Source organism: Mustelus asterias, chromosome 20, assembly GCF_964213995.1.
Source record: "Mustelus asterias chromosome 20, sMusAst1.hap1.1, whole genome shotgun sequence".
NCBI classification, from domain to species: Eukaryota; Metazoa; Chordata; class Chondrichthyes; order Carcharhiniformes; family Triakidae; genus Mustelus; species Mustelus asterias.
In genome coordinates, this window is record NC_135820.1 from 36404414 (window position 1) to 36425159 (window position 20746).

The 20746-nt window shown below is 41.8% G+C and overlaps 1 protein-coding gene across 1 annotated transcript in view; it reads right to left on the reverse strand.

Annotated features, from left to right (window-relative positions):
* The window catches only part of ccndbp1 (cyclin D-type binding-protein 1), a 30996-nt gene extending 12268 nt beyond the window's left edge, over nt 1-18728 (reverse strand). Inside the window, exons 1-7 of the mRNA XM_078236412.1 lie at nt 18584-18728; nt 15436-15495; nt 14426-14505; nt 14256-14337; nt 11494-11590; nt 8656-8729; nt 7308-7384 (exon numbers count right to left, since the gene is read on the reverse strand). Coding sequence (XP_078092538.1) covers nt 7308-7384; nt 8656-8729; nt 11494-11590; nt 14256-14337; nt 14426-14505; nt 15436-15495; nt 18584-18677 — 564 coding nt within the window. The 5' untranslated portion in view covers nt 18678-18728. The remainder of the gene's footprint in view (nt 1-7307; nt 7385-8655; nt 8730-11493; nt 11591-14255; nt 14338-14425; nt 14506-15435; nt 15496-18583) is intronic.
* Nucleotides 18729-20746: the final 2018 nt, after the last annotated feature.

Sequence of the window (20746 nt, forward strand, 5' to 3'; positions counted from 1 at the left end):
GATCGTGAGGATGCTTTGTCTCGAAATACTGTCTGAAGTGCTGTATTGAGACGTCATTGGCAGCAGTGAAGAGATTCTAACCTTGTTCATTTGCACACAATTTTAACCTGGCTGACAACCATTATCAGCATCCATTTCTCAAGCAGTTGCAGAAGCATTGTGATTATTTGATCTTAATGCGTGCTTACAAACACCTTGGCTTTAAACGACGGCTGTGAAATGTGTTGTCTGTATGACACAATAGGCAGGTGCAGCTAGAATCTGTGAACTGTAATGAATGAATGCTCTGCAAGAAGCTTTAATAAGAAGGGCATGATTACAGCCACTAAGAAAACCATAATGTAATTGGGCAAATTCAACACAAATTCATGTAAAGAAAATTATACTAGACAAACCTGTTAAGAGTTTTGTTTTAGGTTGTAACTAAGGGGAAATCAGGATATGTATACAGGTAGTTGAATTTTCAAAAACCATCCAATAAGGTGCCACACAAGCAGCTATTACACAAAGTAAGGCTAATAGAATTTGGGGGTCATGGATTAAGAATTGGTTAAGTCAGAAAAGAGTGAAGGAATTCTCAGATTGGCAGTGTGTAACTAAAAAGGTGTTTAGACCTCAGCTATGTACAATCTACAACAATGACTCTAAGTTTGCTGATGATACAAAATTAGGCTGGAAAATAAGCTCGAAGAGGCAGCAAAAGGACTTGGATGGATTAAGTCAGTATGCAGTGGAAGCTGAAATATAATGTGGATAAATGTGACATTAACCACTGTGGGAAGAATTATTGAAAAGCAGAATTTTAAAAAAATGGTTAGACTGAAAAATATTGTATCCTTGTAAACAAAATCACAGGAAGTTAACATGCAGCTATAGCTTTCAATTAGGCAATAAAAACAGAAAATGCTGGGAAAACTCAGCAGGTCTGACGGCATCTGTGGAGAGAGAGAAACAGACTGAAAGGCCGGAATTTTACTGGCATGCCGCCCCAGAATCGGGGCGGGCGAGACTTGCAGAAAGGAATTCTCCGTTGGCCTCAGGCGGGGTTTTACAAGGACTGCGCGAGCGAGGTCGTAAAATCCCAGCCAACATTTCAAATCCACATGATTTTTCTGAACAATTAGGTATCTTGGCCAATGACAGAGCAATATGTAGGGTGGAATGGTCTACTCCTATTTCTTATGTGCGATCATTAATTTAAACAGGAGGTGTTTTAAACCACTATGCATTTAGACAGAATATTTAATACTTTACAGTAAAATGATCAGATTCTGCAAATACATACAAGAAATAAACCACTATATGAATCCAAATCCATTCTTTCACTATAAACATAATGGCCCATAGGTTCCTCGTTTCCCAGCGTTGCATTTGATGGGTACCCCAGTGATATGCTGGGGAGTTGGGGAATCAGCCTAGGAAGTTCCAACGCAAGGGTTTATCCAGCAATTGCCCAAAAATTCTAACTTTTTCTGGTTAATTGTGCTGGGCTGTGAACCATCCTTCAGAAGCGATCTAAATCGGTAACTATGGGTGGTTCTGCCAGTTTTACTCTGATCACTATTCTGAATTCTAACTCCAGAGTTAAACACCTAGACCCAACCTCTCTCAGGAAACCCACACACAGACATGCAATCCCCCCCAGCAATCACCCTAACATCATCCCACCATCCATCCTGGGACACCTCTCCTCCAATTCAACCCCCCCCCCCCCGCCCCCCGCTCCCCTCCACCCTGACCTGTGAATCACTTACTTTTGCAATTTAACTGCTCCCTTTAAACATATCCATTACAGCAGCTGCCTACCTCTCGGTGTCCCAGTTACTCTATGCCAATGCTACCAGGGGCGCACTGCACTACTCTTGTCTCGTGCAGCCCAAGTGAGGAAGGCTGGGTGAGACAGGAACTCTGCAATTATAGGGAGAGTAAATTAATTCAGAGTGGCAATCTGACAGGGATTGCCACTCTGAGGAAGTTATGGGCCAATATTTCAATGCAAGAATACAAAACGAGTTAGGCAAATGTTGACAATCTAAGTTTAAGTTTATTTATTAGTGTCACAAGTAGGCTTATATTATCACTGCAATACAGTTACTGTGAAAATCCCCTAGTCAGCACACTCCGACGCCTGTTCGGGTACACGGAGGGAAAATTTAGCATGGCCAATGCACCTATCCAGTACATCTTTTGGACTGTGGGAGGAAACCCGAGCACCCAGAGCAAACCCATGCAGACACAGGGAGAACATGTAGTCTCTGCACAGATAGTGACCCAAGCCAGGAATCAAATCAAGGTCCCTGGCGCTGTGAGGCAGTAGTGTTAACCACTGTGTCACAAAATGAATAAAAGCAGACAATGCACAGGAGGTGACGAGGTGATTAATTATGGCAATTTGGTCAATCTTAAGTTATTCATTCTGTATAGTCCTGAAATACCCTCACTGCAGCATCTAATTGGTTCTTAAATAATGCTGGGCTTGGTTTGCTACTCTATCCAGGAGTTAAGTCCATGTACAATTGCTCTGTGGGGAAAAAGACAGATCTTCCTGACATCAGTTATAAATTTAGTTTGAATTTGTGGCCCATTCCTCTTCTCTGACCACGCAATTTCATATAATTATCCAGATTTAATATTTCTACACCATTTATAGTTTCATATTTCTAAAATCACTTTGCAGATGCCACCATAACCCAGCTGATTCTTCACTGCCCCTCCTAATTTCATGTCACCTGTTTAAAGTTTGAACAATGTGTATTGAACTGTTCAGCACAAGTCACGGATATAAATTAGAAACTTTAATAGTCACAATTCTGATTCCTGGGCATCCCATTTAGAACATTATTATATAATGCATCCTATCTTTATTGCTCATTGTGTAAGTTCAAACTGCCAGTCTCATCCTTGCTTCTGTAAGAAACCATTGAGTGGAAGTCAAATACCTCTCCATATCACCACAACAGGTTCACAGCAGATGCCATCTTCCTGGCCCTACACTCAACCTTGGAACACCTGGATAACAAAGACACTCATGTCAGATTCCTATTTATTGACTGCAGCTCAGCCTTCAACACCATTATCCCTACAAAACTCACCTCCAAACTCTTTGACCTAGGGTTCAGCTCCTCCCTCTGCAACTGCATCCTAGACTGCCTAACCCACAGACCACAATCAGTAAGGATAGGCAACAACACTTCCTCCATGATCATCCTCAACAATGGTGCCCCACAATGCTGTGTTCTCAGCCTCTTACTATACTCTTTATACACTTATGGCTGTGTGGCCAAATTCCACTTCAACTCGATTTTCAAGTTTGCTGATGACACCACCAAAGTGAGTTGATCTCAAACAATAACGAGACAGAGTACAGGAATGAGAGAGAATCTGGTGAAATGGTGCCGTGGCAATAATCTCTCCCTCAATGTTAGTAAAACTGAGATAGCCATCGACTTCAGGCAGCATAGTGGAGGACATGCCCCTGTCTACATCAATGGGGATGAAGTGGAAATGGTCGATAGCTTCAAGTCTCTTGGTGTCCAGATCATCAACAACCTGTCCTGGTCCCCCCATGCCGACGCTATAATTAAGAAAGCCCACCAACATCTCTACTTTCTCAGGAGGCTAACGAAATTTGCATGAACACTACGACTCTCACCAATTTTTACAGATGCACTATAGAAAACATCCATTCCGGTTGTATCACTGCTTGGTATGGCTCCTGCTCTGACTAAGACTGCAAGATACAACAAAGGATTGTGAACATAGCCCAGTCCATCACGCAAACCAGCCTCCCATCCATTGACTTTGTCTTCCTGCTGCCTCGGAAAAGTAGCCAGCATAAACAAGGACTCCATGCACCCCAGATATTCTCTCTTTCACCACAAAAAAGTTACAAAAGTCAGAGCACCGACTCAAAAACAGCTTCTTGGTCGCAGCCATCAGACTTTTGAATGGACCTACCATATATTAAGTTGATCTTTCTCTACACCCTAGCTATGACTGTAACACTATATTCTGCACCCTCTCCTTTTCTTCTCCTTTATGTACTCTATGAATGGTATGCTGTGTCTGTAGTGCGCAAGAAACAATACTTTTCATGGTATACCAATACATCTGATAATAATAAAATCAAATCAAGTTAGAGACCATCCCTACCTAGGTTGCTGTGGTAACACGGACAGGAGTCAAAGTTCAAGCTGTACACACTCTTTATAATTGGTTTATTTTAGCTAAAATTGAATAAAATTAAGCGATGACTCATTCACTTAATTCTTTTAGGATGCAATAAGAAAAACAAGCTGACAAGTTAATTTTTTTTAAAAATCTTTCATGGGATGTGGGCATCACTGGCAAAGCCAGCATTTGTTGCCCATCTATAGTTGCCCTTGAACTGAGTGGTTTGCTAGGTCATTTCAGAGGGCAGTTAAGAGTCAACAACGTGACTGTCGGTCAGGAGTCACATATAGGCCAAGTAAGGACAGCAAATTTCCCTCTCCAAAGACATTCGTGAACCAGATAGCTTTTTTTTTTAAAAAAAAACGACAATCAGACTGGCTTAATTTTATTACTGAATTTAAATTCCACCCTCTGCCGTGGTGTGGTTTGAACTACTGTCTTCAGAGCATTTTTCTGGGCCTCTGGATTACTAGTCGAATATCATTACCACTATACCATCATCCCTTCACCCTCCCCAAAATCAAAGTTTCCATTTCCATTAAGATGAAGTCTCTTCCTAATTTTGGACTATATTAGTATGCATAGGCTCACAGCACAAACTCACGCTAATCTGGTACAAATGGACAACCCCATTCAGGAAAAACTACAACAGACATTTAAACTAGCAAGTGTAAAATAGAGTGGAAGCAGGAATCATTGCGATTTAAATAAAAACAAAATTCTGGAAGTACTCAGCTAGTCAGGCAGCATCCATGGAAAGAAACATAGTATTTTGGGTTGTGATGAGTCTTCATCAGAACATTGAGATCCACATTAATGAGTGTGCATTCGACTATGTGATCCATAATGCCACCAACTGTTCAAAATGGGAAACACAGTGCTCCATTTTCAACTCTAGTTTCAAAAAAATAAATTTATTTGAGAATACATTGATTTGTTTGTTAAATGATTTTGCTGCAACTGAAGACAGCTAGTCTCTTATGACTTTGGAGCCCAAAGTCATAAGAGTCATAAGAGTGACAGAAATATAAACAGAAAATGCTGGGAATACTCAACTCATCTGTGGAGAGCTGAACAGAGTTGATATTTCAGGTCAATGACCTTTCATCAGATCTGGGGAAAGTTAGAGATGTAATAGGTTATAAGCAAATGAAAGGTGAGGAGCCTGGGTAAAGAACAAAAGGAAAGGTGCGTAATAGGTTGACAGAATCACACTAACACAGAATGAAAATGATTAGCAAACTATACTTAGTGCATTTCCTAATCTAGTAACGCAAAATAAAAATATATTAGATTTGAATCTCTTTTGAACAAGTTATTTTCGTACAAACTTTTATTAGTGTTTGGACAAAGTGCATTTGGACTCTAGCTTAATTCAAGTGAAATTTCCTTCTCAGATATGTAAGTAGTCAGGAAGTTAGTAACAGGCTGGTAAAATGGGCAAATCTGCAGCAGATCAAATACACTTTAGTAGAAAAATGAGCAGAGACAATACAAACAAAATCATATCATTTTAAAGGGTATGCACCTACAAACATCTTTGAAGGTGGCAAGACAGGTTGTCAAAGAGCATATGGAGATCCTTGGCTTTATAAACAGAAGTAAGGACAATAAGTTAAACCTTTTGTAGCTGTGAGGGACAGCTCGGTGGATAGGATATTGGTATGTAGATAGGCTGGAAAATTGGGCGGGGATCCTGGATTCAATCCTGGACCGGGGAGCGGCGCGGGCTTGGAGGGCCGAAGGGCCTGTTCCTGTGCTGTATTGTTCTTTGTTCTTTACAGATCATGATAAACTGTGTCTGATTCTGGGCATCACACATAGGAACAAAGTTAAGCACTTAGAGTACGCATAACAGATTTACTGGAAGGGTATCATGAGTGCAGGTCTTCAATTACATGCCCAAATTGGAGAAAGTGGGGCTTTTCTTACAGCAGATAAAGCTAAAGGGAGATTTAATAAAGATGCTCAAAATCATGTAGGGTTTTGATGGAGTAAGTGAGGAGCAAGTATTTTCAGTGGCAGAAGGGTCAGTAATCAGAAGACCTGATGTAAGAGACAGATGTGCAAAGAGGAGATATTTCTTCACTCAGCAAGGTGCAATGATCTGGAATGCACTGCCTGAAGAACATGTAAAGAGAATTTGATAAATACCCAGGTTTGAATCCCGCCATGGCAGATGGTGGAATTTGAATTCAATTAAAAAAACATTTGGAATTAAGAATCTACTGATACCATGAAACCATTGTCGATTGTCAGAAAAACCCATCTGGTTCACTAATGCCCTTTAGGGAAGAAAATCTGCCATCCTTACCTGGTCTGGCCTACATGTGACTCCAGAGCCACAGCAATGTGGTTGACTCTCAACTGCCCTCGGGCAACTAGGGATAGGCAATAAATGCTGACCAGCCAACGATGCCCATGTCCCACGAACGAATAAAAAAGAAACTTGAGAAAAGAGCCCAGTGCTCTGAAGAAAGGGCAGGGGTGTGGGTGTAATTGGACAGCTTTTTCAAAGAGCCAGTACAGACAGGATGGGCCAAATGCTCTGTGTTCTGTATTACTCAATGAAATTCAAGTTTTAAAATCTTAGATAGAGATCACATTGTAATTTCAATGTGGACAGGCCATCAGCTCAACCACTCCATGCCAGCATTTGTCCTCCACACAACGAAATAAGTTGAAACACATTTACCCACCATGTTCCAATATCACTTCAACCACTTTTCCTTCATTCTCCTGTACATTCTACGCTTGAATACTGACACAGTTTCTGCGTCAACTACTAATCCTGGAAGAGCAATCCGCAGCCTCAGTTTTTCCTGCCCGCTATTCCAAACCTTGTTTCTAGGGACACTCTTCTTGAACTTTCAATTACTGGAAATTCTCTAACTGCCACATCTCATTCTTCATCATTTTAAACTCTCGTGTATTGCCCTCCAATCTGTAATGTTATAATGAAAATGCCCAATTTTTCCCAGATATTTCTATTTACACCAGACAGCAATCTGCATTGTACACATTCTGGAAGCCCTCTTCTATCATGGAATACAACATTGCACTGATCAAGGTACTAAGCTTTTGCATAGGTTCACCTTTACGTTTAAGTACATGTATTCCATTAAATTTTGTACCTGCTCCATTTCCTCCAATGCATCTTCTACAATAGCAGCAGAGGAAGACATCAGAGATAGAACAGCTGCCTGGTTATCTGTGGAAGAGTACAAAACAGTTAAGTCTGTAACACTTGGTTAGAAAATGTAACCAGGCAGAGTTGACAATTGTTACACCCAAAAGAGAAACAAAATTCACCTCATCACTTGGTTAATGACAAAGCTAACGATATATAATATTGAATTCAAAGCTACATATGACTCCTTGCAAAGTTAAAAGTTACATTGTGATAAAGCTCAGTCACCAACTCTTCAAACTAAACTTCCACAATTTTGCACCAATTAAATGTTGGTGCAAAGAATTTCAAAATACTGATATACAGCTAATAATTTCATTCAGTAACCATCAGTACTTAGAAATTTAATATATATCACACCATACTAGGCACCAATATAAAGTACTTGCATCACTGCAGAAGCTTACAAACTATTGAAAATTATGACATTTCGAATAGAGAATGTTGTCCAATAGATCAATATTTGTATGATGCTGAGGTTGTATTGAAATATCAAGCAGCTCGTTTTTTAAAACCTTTCCTGGAAAAACATTCTCACTGAAGACATTAGTATCCTCAGGTAGTACAACACGGATTTGTTTCATTATTGTTAGCTGTCTATAATTATGGTGAAAAAGCTTGTTGCGCAAATAAAGATTTCTCGTGGAAATGACCAGATTAACAAGAAAGATGATACATTTTGCCAGAATTCACATGCAGCTTCCATATCAATCACAAGTTACCACCAAAGCAGAAAATATTTTAATGAATAAAAATCCACAAGAATGTTGAAATGGTTTCCTGGCCACCTGCTTTCCCTGCCCCCTTTTCACATGCAGAATATATTCAGCTATGAAAGTTTAACCGGGGGTAGGAGAAGAGACAGAGAAGGGATATGCACTTTGGACTACCGTAGATGGCGCCGTACAAGCCGACAACTGAAACCTCAAAACCCTCCAAAAACTGGGGTCAACTTATACAGAGTACAGAAGCGAACCTCCAGCATGGATATGATCGCCAATTTGAAATGTCGTTAGCATTCGGTGCAAAGAGTGGGCATATCTTAAAATACCACACATCTTTGCAATCTGATTGCCCAGTTACAATGTACCGCTAAATGAAGCATCCATTTTAGGGTGAAAAGTTGAGGATAATTAATGCATATACAGCATGTTGCGGCTGGAAAGGAGTGTTGAATTATATACCAAGTATATGCAAAAACATGATTTTTGAGGCTAGATAAATTAGGTCATCTTATATGTCAGGTCATCATATAGAATGTGACTTATGGCGCATTTTGAAATCCACATTACCTTTTGGTAACTTAGAAAACCGATCACAAGCTTCCCAAACTGCACCTGTGGATGTCAGCTGATCCTGTGACAAACTAGAACCATAAGAAAAAGACTTTACATACAAATTGAGCAAAGATACAGGGCAGGGCAGAAACAACATTCTATTCAAACCTGTGACATCAATTCTATTTCATTGGAAAAAATATTCAGCAGATAACCATGGAGGGCTAAAATGGTGCTAACATTTGGGGGAAAAAAAATCAAAAGTAAATCTTAAAACAAACGTTGCAATTACATTTAAGTGAGCTTTAATGTGCCAGCTTACAAACACACCACCCCAATGGCTAAACGCAGAATTGCCAATCACATATTTTTCTTAAAGCAACAGCAACCATTTTACTAGAACGGTTTTGTTCTATATTAAAGCTAAAAGAAAATGAGATCAAATTTGCACGCTTAAAAATTTGCACAGGTTTCTCAATCTGATCCTTTTAGTTTTGTATTTGTTTACATTATACATATTGCATAAGTTTGCTAATGATAATGGATCGCTACTCCTCCATTTTGAGAACCATTTGGTAGATGTACTGAGGGCACAGCATAGATACTGATGGGGAATTTCCACGTCCACCACCAAGGGTGGCTTGGTAGCACCACCATTGACAAAGCTGGCCGAGTCCTAATGATATAACTGCTAGATGGGGTCTGCAGCAGAAGGCGAGAGAGCCATCACTTTAAAATGAGTTAAACATTCACCTGCCTCCACTACAGGTGTACCATACAGCATGTACCAGCTACGAGATACACCATAGCAACTCCCCATTTCCAAATCTGCAACTCACACCATTTAAAGGACAAAGACAGTAGGTGTATGGGAATGCCACATCAAGTCATGTCTAACTTGCAAATCATCATAGAAACCCTACAGTGCAGAAAGAGGCCATTCGACCCATCGAGTCTGCACCGACTACAATCCCACCCAGGCCCTACCCCCATATATCCCTCCATATTTTACCCGCTAATCCCTTTAACCTACTCATCTCAGGACACTAAGGGGCAATTTTAGCATGGCCAATCAACCTAACCCGCACATCTTTGGACTGTGGGAGGAAACCGGAGCACCCGGAGGAAACCCATGCAGACACGAGGAGAATGTGCAAACTCCACACAGACAGTGACCCGAGCCAGGAATCGAACCCAGGTCCCTGGAGCTGTGAAGCAGCAGTGCTAACCACTGTGCTACCCTGCCGCCCTAATGTACCACCGTTCCTTCACAGTCAATTGGTCAAAGTCCTGGGACTCCCTAAACAGTATTGTGGGTATACTTACACCACAAGGGCTGAAAATGGTACAAGAAAGCACCTCACCACCACTTTTCAAAGGCAATTAGGTGACAAATGCTGGTTGACACCTACATCCTATAAACAAGTATAGCAAAAGACAACTCTGGTTTTTTTACCCATTATATTCTGAGAGAAAGTTGGTTAGTGTCTATCTCAGTAAAGCTGGTGATATAGGGAATCGCAACCTAAACTAAGCCATCAGTTAATTATTCTTCAGGAGACCTTTCCTTGAAGGGTGGGGGAAAAGAAACAATGCTCGTCGAGTGACAAAATGTACAATTCCAATTCACCTTAGCTCCATCAAAATATAGTTTAAATTTTCTTCTCTTTATCCTCTCCCCCACCCATCCCCCCACAACCTCTAACATGTATAATACAAAAAGTGTTTCATGTTACGCAAGAAATACCGACCAGATAGAAAATCATAACACTACTCCAGATTGGGTAACATTCATAAAATTGTTTGTATGTTCTTTAGAACTCTGTGAAAGGATGTTTCTGGAGGGATTCCCACCAGGGGTTCAGTGCATACAATAGGTCTTCTTACCAGTACTACCACGTTTGTATTGATGGACACCCAAAACGACTTCATATCAAATAGAAAATATCAATATAACTCCACTATTTAAATTACAGTCCATTCTAGATGGAATCATAGAATTCCTACAGTGTAGAAAGAGGCCATTTGGCTCATCAAGTCTGCACCGATTCTGACAGAGCATCTTTCCCAGGCCCACCCCCCTCCCTGCAACCCCACACATTTACTCTGCTAATCCCCCTAACCTACCCATCTTTGGACACTAAGGGGCAATTTTACATGGCCAATTCACGTAACCTGCACATCTTTGGATTGTGGGAGGAAACCGGAGCACCCAGAGGAAACCCGCACAGATGTGGGGTGAACGTGCAAACTCCACAGTCACTCAAGGCTGGAATCTAATCCGGGTCCCTGGCGATTCCCTATACTACTACCAGCTTTATTGGCGCTGTGAGGCACAGTGCTAGCCACTGTTCCAACCCGCAGATACCCACAGGTATATTCTGGTACTGGTTCTGAGAAACAATAGAACCCCTACAGTGCAGGAGGCCATTCAGCCCATTGAGCCGGCACCAACTCTCTGAAAGAGTATCTGACCCAGCCCCACCCCCCTATCCCTGTAACCCTGATCATTTACTGTGGCTAATCCACCTAACCTATACATCTTCGGACACTAAGGGGCAATTTAGCATGGTCAACCCACCTGCGGGGTTCCTGGCACTGAGAGGCAGCACTGCTAACCACTCTGCCATCGTACCATTATATGTGTGAATCCAGCACACAGTTAAAGATTAAAATATAAAGGGAAGAGAGAGAACAAAGTTCAATAATTTTAAGAATAATATTGGAGCCATAGATTTCTCATTCTCCTGGAGGTATCGTGGGCTTTGCTAAGTACTACATTTTAAATAATGATGCAAGTTTGTTATTTACATCTTCATATGTTCAATACAATCATGTATTTGAAGTTTGTACCTTTGAAGTGGTGTGCTCAGTATCACGTTCAATAGCTGAATAACTCCCTCCACTATGTCCATTGTGGCATCTCGAACTAGCCGTCGTAGAGTTACACCTGAAGCCAACGAGACAACCATTAGCCTCTCTTACCAACCACGATCAATGATTTCTACAATTATTTAGCTAACACAAAACATGCCACAATGAAGGTTTAACGAAGCATCAAGTCAGATCTTTAGACCAACTCATTTGAATCTGTTTTCAAAAATACAATCTTCTTTAGAAAATATGCATTCCAGCATAGAAGCATCGAGAAAACTTTCAAGGGGTGGTCAGGCAACAGTATTTCTAACAGAAATTCTCCACTGAGAATATGGGATCACCATTTCTGTCTCTGCCACTGAAACTTTTCACCACTGAAATAGATTCTTCCAATTATTGTATGCTAGACAAGTGGTTATAAGTGGCTGTGTTGTGTAATCAATCTTGTAGAAATTTATCAGTGATTGGCGACAATTATTCTTTAACAAAAATTATAATAATGAATACTTTCTGAAAATGGTACTTCAGCCAGTCAGTTTTCTATCTGGGGCTTAGAAGTGTTACTTATTCATGTCGAATCCTCATATTTGTGGGACCTCTTTAATTATTAGGGATTTTACATCTTGCTTCTCCCTTCTGAAGTGAGCATGATACTGATCAAGGCACAAATAGAGATTGCTGAGGTAGGGTGGGGTGAGGCATTTGAAGGCAAAGGCAAATATTTAGAAACTGATCCCAAAGGACATAAGGAACCAGCGGGCAAATATTTCAAAGGTGGAAAAGGTAGTCACAGAACAAAGCAAATGACTGGAGAAGAGCTAACATGGTTCCGTTATTTAAGAAGGGTTGTAGAGATAAGCCAGGGAACTACACACCAGTGAGTCTTGCGTCAATGGTAGGGAAACTATGGAGAAAATTCTGAAGGAGACAATCTATCTCCACTTGCAGAGGCAAGGCAAGACTTGATCGGGGATAGTCAGCATGGCTTTGTCAGAGGGAGGTCATGCCGAATAAATTTGCTTGAATCTTTTGAGGTGGTGACCAGGTATAGATGAGGGTAGTGCAGTTGATGTAGTTTATATGGATTTCAGCAAAGCGTTTGACAAAGTCCCACATAGGAGACTTATAAAGAAGGTGTATGCACATGGGACACAAGGTAATTTGAGAAGGTGCATTCAAAATTGGTTAGTTGTAGGAGACAGAGGGTGGTGACAGAAGGCTGCTTTAGTGACTAGAAGCCAGTGTCTAGTGGCGTACCACAGGGATCTGTGTTGGGCCACCTATTATTCGTTATTTATATAAGTGACATTGATGACTACAGGGGGATTAGTAAGTTTACAGATGACAAAGATTGACTGGGTGGTTAACAGTGAGGTTGAGTGTCTTGGGTTACAGGAAGATATAGATGGGATGGCCAAGGGACAGATAGGTGGCAGATGGAATTTAACCCTGAAAAGTGAGAAGTGGGACACTTAGGAAGGAATAATTTGACAAGAATGTATTCAATGAACGATATGACACTGGGAAGTTCTAAGGAATAAAGGGACCTTGGCATGTTTGTCCATAGATCTCTGAAGGTGGAAGGGCATGTTAATGGAATGGTGAAAAAAAGTGTATGGGACACTTGCCTTTATCAATCAAGGCACAAATTACAAAAGCAGGGAAGTCATATTGGAATTCTATAGAACTTACGAGAGGCCACAGCTGGAGTAACAGTATGTAGTTCTGGTCGTCACATTATAGGAAGGCTGTGATTGTACTGGAGGGGGTGCAGAGGAGATTCACCAGGATGCTGCCTAGGATGGAACACTGAAGTTATGAAGAGAGGTTGGATAGCTTAGGTCATTTTCACTGGAGTAGAGAAGACAGAGGCAACCTGATCAAGGTGTACAAGTTTATGAGGGGCATGGACAGGGTGGATAGGAACAGCTGTTCACATTAGTTGAAGGGTCAGTCATGTGAGAACTCAAGTTCAAGGTGAGGGGCAGAAGGTTTTGGAGGGGGGGGGGGGCAGGATGCGAGAAAACATTTTTTTTTTTTACAGAAGGTGGTGACGGTCTGGAGTGTACTGCCTGGGAGAGTGGTGGAAGCGGGTTGTCTCACATCCTTTGAAAAATACCTGGATGAACACGTGCTGGTAAATGAGATTAGGAGATAGGTCCGGTGGTTCTCATGTTGGTGCAGACTTGATGGGCTGACTGGCCTCTTCTGCACTCTGAACTCATTCAGGACTTGAATTTGAATAGGCAATTGCAAAGTTGAGTTTACCAATAGGAAAGCTTACATTGTCTTGTGCTCGCGAGCTGCTTTGTTTAAATTGGCTGAACTACAGGAATAACTCTACATAGATTTTGGTCCTTCAAATTTCAACAACATTGACATCAGAGCTCTTCATTTACATGAAGGGGGTGCAAACTGAATAGGGAGGGGTGTGCACTCATCAGGAAAATGGAAACGCTACCACAAACATCTGAGTAGACTTGTCTGGAGGCTCAGGTAAAATTATTTATGCGCATTTCGGCTACAGAGGACAAAAAAACTTAAACTTTTAACTTCTTAATTCTTATTCTCTGCCTTATCACTTTACAAAACATAACAGAACATTTGTTGCATTCGCTAGATAAAAATAACAGTAATTATAACGGAGACAAAATTCACATTTCTGCCACATGGATCTACACATTATAGCATCAGCAACATCTTAATGGACAAATGTGTAGCTCTTCGGCAGCACTTGCCTTGACTCTTGGGCAACCAGTAGTACACTGTGGTTAAATTAAGGATGTTCTTCTGAAAGTCTGCAGTGAGTTTCTGACAGTCCTAATACAGAAAACATTAGTAAATGGAATATAGCATTGCTTCATATGTTTGCAAGAATTGTAACTGGAGGTTAAGCTTGTGCACTTACTTGCACAGATGGTATGGGTGGTTTTGAAAAGGCCAGACTTAGCTTTGTTGCTTCTTGCGATATCACTTTAAAACAGTCACCTAGAGGAAATATGTTGGGAAAAGATAGGCAAGGGTTTAGGAAAATAAAAACTGAAAGTAGTAACAGCAACTGCTGCTGACAGTATCAACTCCAGAATCAGCTAGACTACTGCCTAATACAAGTTTAACCCTAGAATATATTACTGAGGCAGAGCTTAGATTGCTGTTACAAGCTTTTTTCCATTAATTAATCATTGTATTTCCTTTCATAGAGCTGCAGGTTAACCTTAGGTCATTGGTACAATAAAATTAACAAAAGATTCTATGAACTAAATAATAATCAGTTAGTGCATTAATTAAACTGAGTCTTTTTTCCCCTTCAATTACAATGTTTAAAGTAAAACTTTAACAAGCTAAACACAATCTCCCTATATGTACAGAAAGGTTTACTTTAGAATTGGTGCGAATGTAGGAGAGGGTTTACCAATGTGTAATTCCATCATAATCTATGTGACTTGACCACAAATGTTGGCATTGGAAAGACACCACGGTGTTCCAATATAACAAAAGCGAATAAGAGGACTAAAGCTAGTTGGAGCAAACTACTTTCCTGCATGTCCTTTCGATCACCATTTGACAGCTGGCTAGTTCCACATCTTTTTTGCAATGTGCATAATCACAACATCCTTTCCCACCACCTACAATGCAAGTCTTTCTACCAAGTAATAAGCAGTTATAAAAAGTAGCCAATAGTTCAACTCATTTAAGGTACAAAATAGTGAAGTTAAAACTCCACTCAATAATTATATAAAGTTTAAATTGCAAATATTCTAGTTTCCCTTTTGAGGTCCATTATATATGTCCAAAATCACCTGTAACATCGTCCCTTTAAATATTTAGCTCATTTCGGTATATAAGAACAGCAAAGGTTATTTAAACACAACACTTTCTGTAATCTCTTCTCACATCCTTATACATTAAGTGCCAAACCTAGAGTTTTCCAGAAGAAGTTCAAGTCAAAATCTTCAGACTTCCACAACGATTCGCCCTCTATAAAAAAGAGAATAGATTTCATTAATATGCTGTCATAGTTTCACAGATGAGAACAAAAATACATTTCATTATGAGCCATTTGAGCTGAGTTATCCACTTTCAGGCAGGATGGTTAGAATGCATTAACTGAACTCCTGGAGCTGAGGGAGGAGGTGAAAAGGTGAGATGGGAAAAACAGCCAAAATTGTTTCAGCTGAAATATATGCTGAAAATGCATATATGACCATTATAGAACATAGAACAGTACAGCACAGAACAGGCCCTTCGGCCCACGATGTTGTGCCGAGCTTTATCTGAACCCAAGATCAAGCTATCCCACTCCCCATCATCCTGGTGTGCTCCATGTGCCTATCCAATAACCGCTTAAATGTTCCTAAAGTGTCTGACTCCACTATCACTGCAGGCAGTCCATTCCACACCCCAACCACTCTCTGCGTAAAGAACCTACCTCTGATATCCTTCCTATATCTCCCACCATGAACCCTATAGTTATGCCCCCTTGTAATAGCTCCATCCACCCGAGGAAATAGTCTTTGACTGGAGCAATTCTAGTAAATCACTTCTGTTTCATCTTCAAACCCTTTACCATCTTCCAGAGTCAGAAAACCAGAATTGAACACAACACTCCTAGTTGTAATATTTCATATAAGTTTTGTTTTTATTTGTTCACAGGATGTGGGTGTCACTGGCTAAGCCATCAAAGGAGCCTTGTTGAGTTCCTGCAATGCATCTTGTAAATGGTACACACTGCGGCCACTGTGAATGACAATGGAGGGAATGAATATTTAAAATGATGGATGGGGGTCAGATCAAGAAGGCCTGGTATTAATCCTCTTCAATGTTGGAGCTGGATTCAGCTAGATAAGTAGGTGATATTCCCCAGACAGTCCCACAAAGCAACAAGGATACTTAGCATACAGTTCTAGTGCAGAGAGGAGAGAAAAAGTAAGTGGGAGAGAAAGCGGAAGACTGTATGAGATAGAGGTGAAGCTAGTGCAAGAAAAAAAGAGAGACAGAAAAGGGAAGGTGAAAGGCTAAGAGGGAAATGGTAAATAGGTGAAAAGAAAATCTTGATATCCACATTCCACATCAGCAGTCAGTCATTAGTCAGTCAGTTGGTCAACTCATTCATTAGTTCATGGTCGATGAAGGGTTGCGCGCCGTTTGGCATAATGTGAATTGCGTCTGGATCAGGTCAGCAGGGCGGGCGCACAACAGGCACCAGGTCCAATAGTGGCAATAAAGTCATACAATCGTATAGCACAGAAGGTCACTCAGTTTATGCCACTTCTTTCAAAGAGCAATCCAGTTAACCTACTTTCCTGTTTTTTTCCCCATATTCCAATGATGTTTCTTCCCTTCAGGTATTTATTCCCAAGGCTATCATAGAATCCCTGCAGTTCAGAAGGAGGCCATTCGGCCCATCGGGTCAAAGTCTTGGGCAGAACATTTTATCCAGGCCCTTTCCCCTTAACCCCATGTATTTACCTTCCCAACCTACACATCTTGGGACACTAAGGGGCAATTTAGCATGCGCAATCCACCTAACCCACACATCTTTGAAGTGTAGGAGGAAACCGGAGCACCCAGATGAAACCCACGCAGACATGGGAAGAACGTGCAAACTCCATAAAATCATCCAAGGCGAGAATCAAACTTGGGTATCTGGCACTGTGAGGCACCAGTGCTAACCACTGTGCCATCGTGCCACCCATTGAATCTATCTCCACCACCATATCAGACAAATTTAGGATTTCATCCCAATATGGATACAAGAGCTCACTAAGCACAAGTGATCAATCTTTAGAGGTCAGAAGAGGTGAGTGAAAGAAATACCTGCAGGAAGAGCCAATGTTATTGCTGTACAAACCTAAGAAGATAAATTAAGTTTCCACCTCAAAAAAACATTTACTTTTCCAGCATCATGAAGCCTACTTGCTTACCCCTGCTGCAGCAGATCTCTGAGGCTTCCCACCGTGCCCAACTCCAGTACAACTCTGCAAGAGGGGCTGGGTGCACACTTTAATGACCCCATCCAGAATCATGGGGCTATCTCAGAGATGGGCAGCAGTCTCCTCCCCTAGTCCTGCTGGAGATACCTGCACCTCACTCCTATAATAATCCCAGCTAGTAAGTCAACAAAGCAAAGCCCTTTGGGTAATGTTCAAACCAGTGCTCTCCCAGATCTACACACAATAATACACAATCAGCCAAGCCCTGTTTTTGAATCCACAGCATCCTCCACCTCCTCACAATTTTCCCTGAAGGTGTTTGCCTCATACTGCTGTTAGCCACAACTGTTAACCCTTCAGAATCCACCCAAACACCCACCTTAATGGACACACACGGTGGCATAGTGGTTAACAATGCTGCCTCACAGCGCCAGGAACCCGGGTTCGATTCCCGGCTTGGATCACTGTCTGTGCAGAGTCTGCACATTCTCCCCGTGTCTGCGTGGGTTTCCTCCGGGTGCTCCGGTTTCCTCCCTCAGTCCAAAAGACATGCTGGTTAGGTGCATTGACCACGCTTAATTCACCCCTCAGTGTACCCGAACAGGCACTGGAGTGTGGTGACTTGGAGATTTTCACAATAACTGTTGCAGTGTCAATATAAACCTACTAAAAAATAAACTTTAAAAAACTTAAAACACAAGCTTGGACAGATGTGGAAAGAGGAAGGAACTTTATTCAGAGCTAAGGGGAAGGAAGTCAGAGATGAGCTCAATAAAGAGCAAACACACACACTGGCCTAGAATTGACCCTGCCCGGGCTCAGAGTGTTGCGCTGCTCACACACCTTGTGGGAAGCCATCAAAGTGTGGGCATCCTCCCAGCCTTTGTCCAGGATGGAGATGCAGGTTTTCAGAGTGAGCAGTTGAAGCAGCATCCGCCAGAATGGAGCGCCGCGGCCATGAAGGGTTCTGGATAAAGAATTTAAAAACCAAGGCACCGCCAGAGCGGGAGATAAACATGTCAGAGAGCAGCGAGAGGCCCAGGCGGGGCTCGTGCCATTAGACAAACACCGGGATGGTCGGCCAGGCCTGTGCCCAGGCCCAGACTCTCCTCCTGCTGTCCATCCGCACTCACCCCGCAGCTGCGACACCAGCTCCCGCAAGCCCTGCACCAGGTTCCGCAGCTCTGGGCCCAGGTTCGGGGTCTCAGCTGAGACCCGCTCCTCCATCTTCCCGGCAGTTTAGAGACAGGGGTGGAGTTTAGAGACCAAGGGCGTGGCTTGGGACAAGGGGCGGGATTACAACTCCGAGGCGGGGCTCAGAGACTAAGGGCGGGGCTTGGGACAAGAGGCGTGGCCTGAGTCCGGAGACCTGAATTAGGGGCGGAGCTACAATCCTGGGGCGTGGTCTTGAGACCTGGGGATTGAGCTCTGAGTCCTTTAGTGATGTGGGGAGGGCTGCACTGTGGTTTGCACTGCTGTCTCATCAGCACCAGGAACCCAGGCTCAATTCCGGCCTTGTGGAATCATAGAATCCCGACAGGGCAGAAGGAGGCCATTTGGCCCATTGAGTCTACACCAACCACAAACCCAGCTAGGCCCTATCCCCATAACATCATGCAGTTACCCAGCAAGTCCCCCTGACGCTAAGGGGCAATTTAGAATGGCCGATCCACCTAACCCTCACATTTGTGGGTGGAAACCGGAGCACCCGGAGGAAGCCCACGCAGACGCAGGGAGAATGTGCAAACTCCATTTGTAGAAAGATAGAAAAGAAAAAGGCTACTATAAGATTGATCTCCTACTCACCTGACGAAGGGGCAGTGAGCGCTCCGAAAGCTAGTGGCTTTTGCTACCAAATAAACCTGTTGGACTTTAACCTGGTGTTGTGAGACTTCTTACTACTATAAGATTGGCAGACTCTGCTAGGGTTTTTGTTTAATCAATTTAGATGTAGAATTCACTTTAAATCAATGGGGAGCAAGTTTGTTAGTAATTGTAATTAGGTGTTTTAAATACTTTGTAGTTTTAAAGGTGATCTTTCGGTATTTATTGACTTACTTATTAACTTTGGTCACTAATTTCTACACCTTTTAAATATCAATTTGATGTTGGTTGGCTGTAGGTTAGTTTGCTAATTGAGAATTTTTAACTTGTTCATTGATTGGCAAGGCGTTTGTTAGTAATTGTAATACCTTTAATTAGTCCATACATATAAATATATCTTCTATACATTTTTAGAAATTAAACAAAGAAACTTTGATGCAGTTTCAGAGTGCCCCTTTGATACCAAATATATGTTAGATATGTTCCTTTAAAGCACCCAACTGTTGGAATCACAAGGCCATAAAGGACACTTAATTGCCTCACCAGACACCTTATCAGAAACAACTGACACAAATTTTAATAAAGCTGCCTTCACAGTTTCTAATCAAAACAGAGTCAGAAAGATATTAATGTCACAGCTAACAAAAAAGTTATGGTAGGGGACTTAGTGGGAACTGACAAGAATAAATGGTAACATAATGATACCCCTTGAAACTGTAGGTAGTGATAAAAAGCTCAATCATTGAATTGATAAACAATGTATACATGTGTTTCATTATGTTGGCAATAAACAAAACTTATCAGGGCTATAATTGGGAAATATCCTGAAGGCAAGATGAGTTGACCACATCCCTTAGAGATTCAGTTAACTTCACTGACAAGGCCATAAAATACTAATGGCTTTTGTAGGCCCCTTTTATCAATTAAAGGATGCCCATGTGAAACTGTTTTAGTGAAGATGCTTTGTGAGGTTGCTATCAAAAATAGAGACATGATGTCTGACTAAGAGACTAGAGGACAGGCTTAGGGATGATATATTGGGGTACCCACGAGGTATCGTGACCTCAGATCAGGGTGGTTCAGTATCTTTTCTATTAGATCAATATGTAAAGTATGTCATTTGTAACACTTTGGATTGTGTCCAACTGACTGTGAGCTGCAGAATTGTATAAACCAGGATGATTTTCTTTGTCCGATGGAGTGGTGCCTCTGGCCTAAAGTGTCGAGAATCTACCCTCTTGCAAGCAAGTAAAATAAAGACAATCTGTCGGTTAAGTATCTTGTGTTAATGTGTGTTCGTGTTAAAGTCAAACTCGGAAGTTGAGATTTCGACACCACACAGACAGTGACCCAAGCCGGGAATCGAACCCGGGTCCCTGGCGCTGTGAGGCAGCAGTGCTAACCATTGTGCCATCATGCCACCCCTACAGGAGTTTGCAGATTCTCCCTGTGTTTGCGTGGGTCTCCTCCGG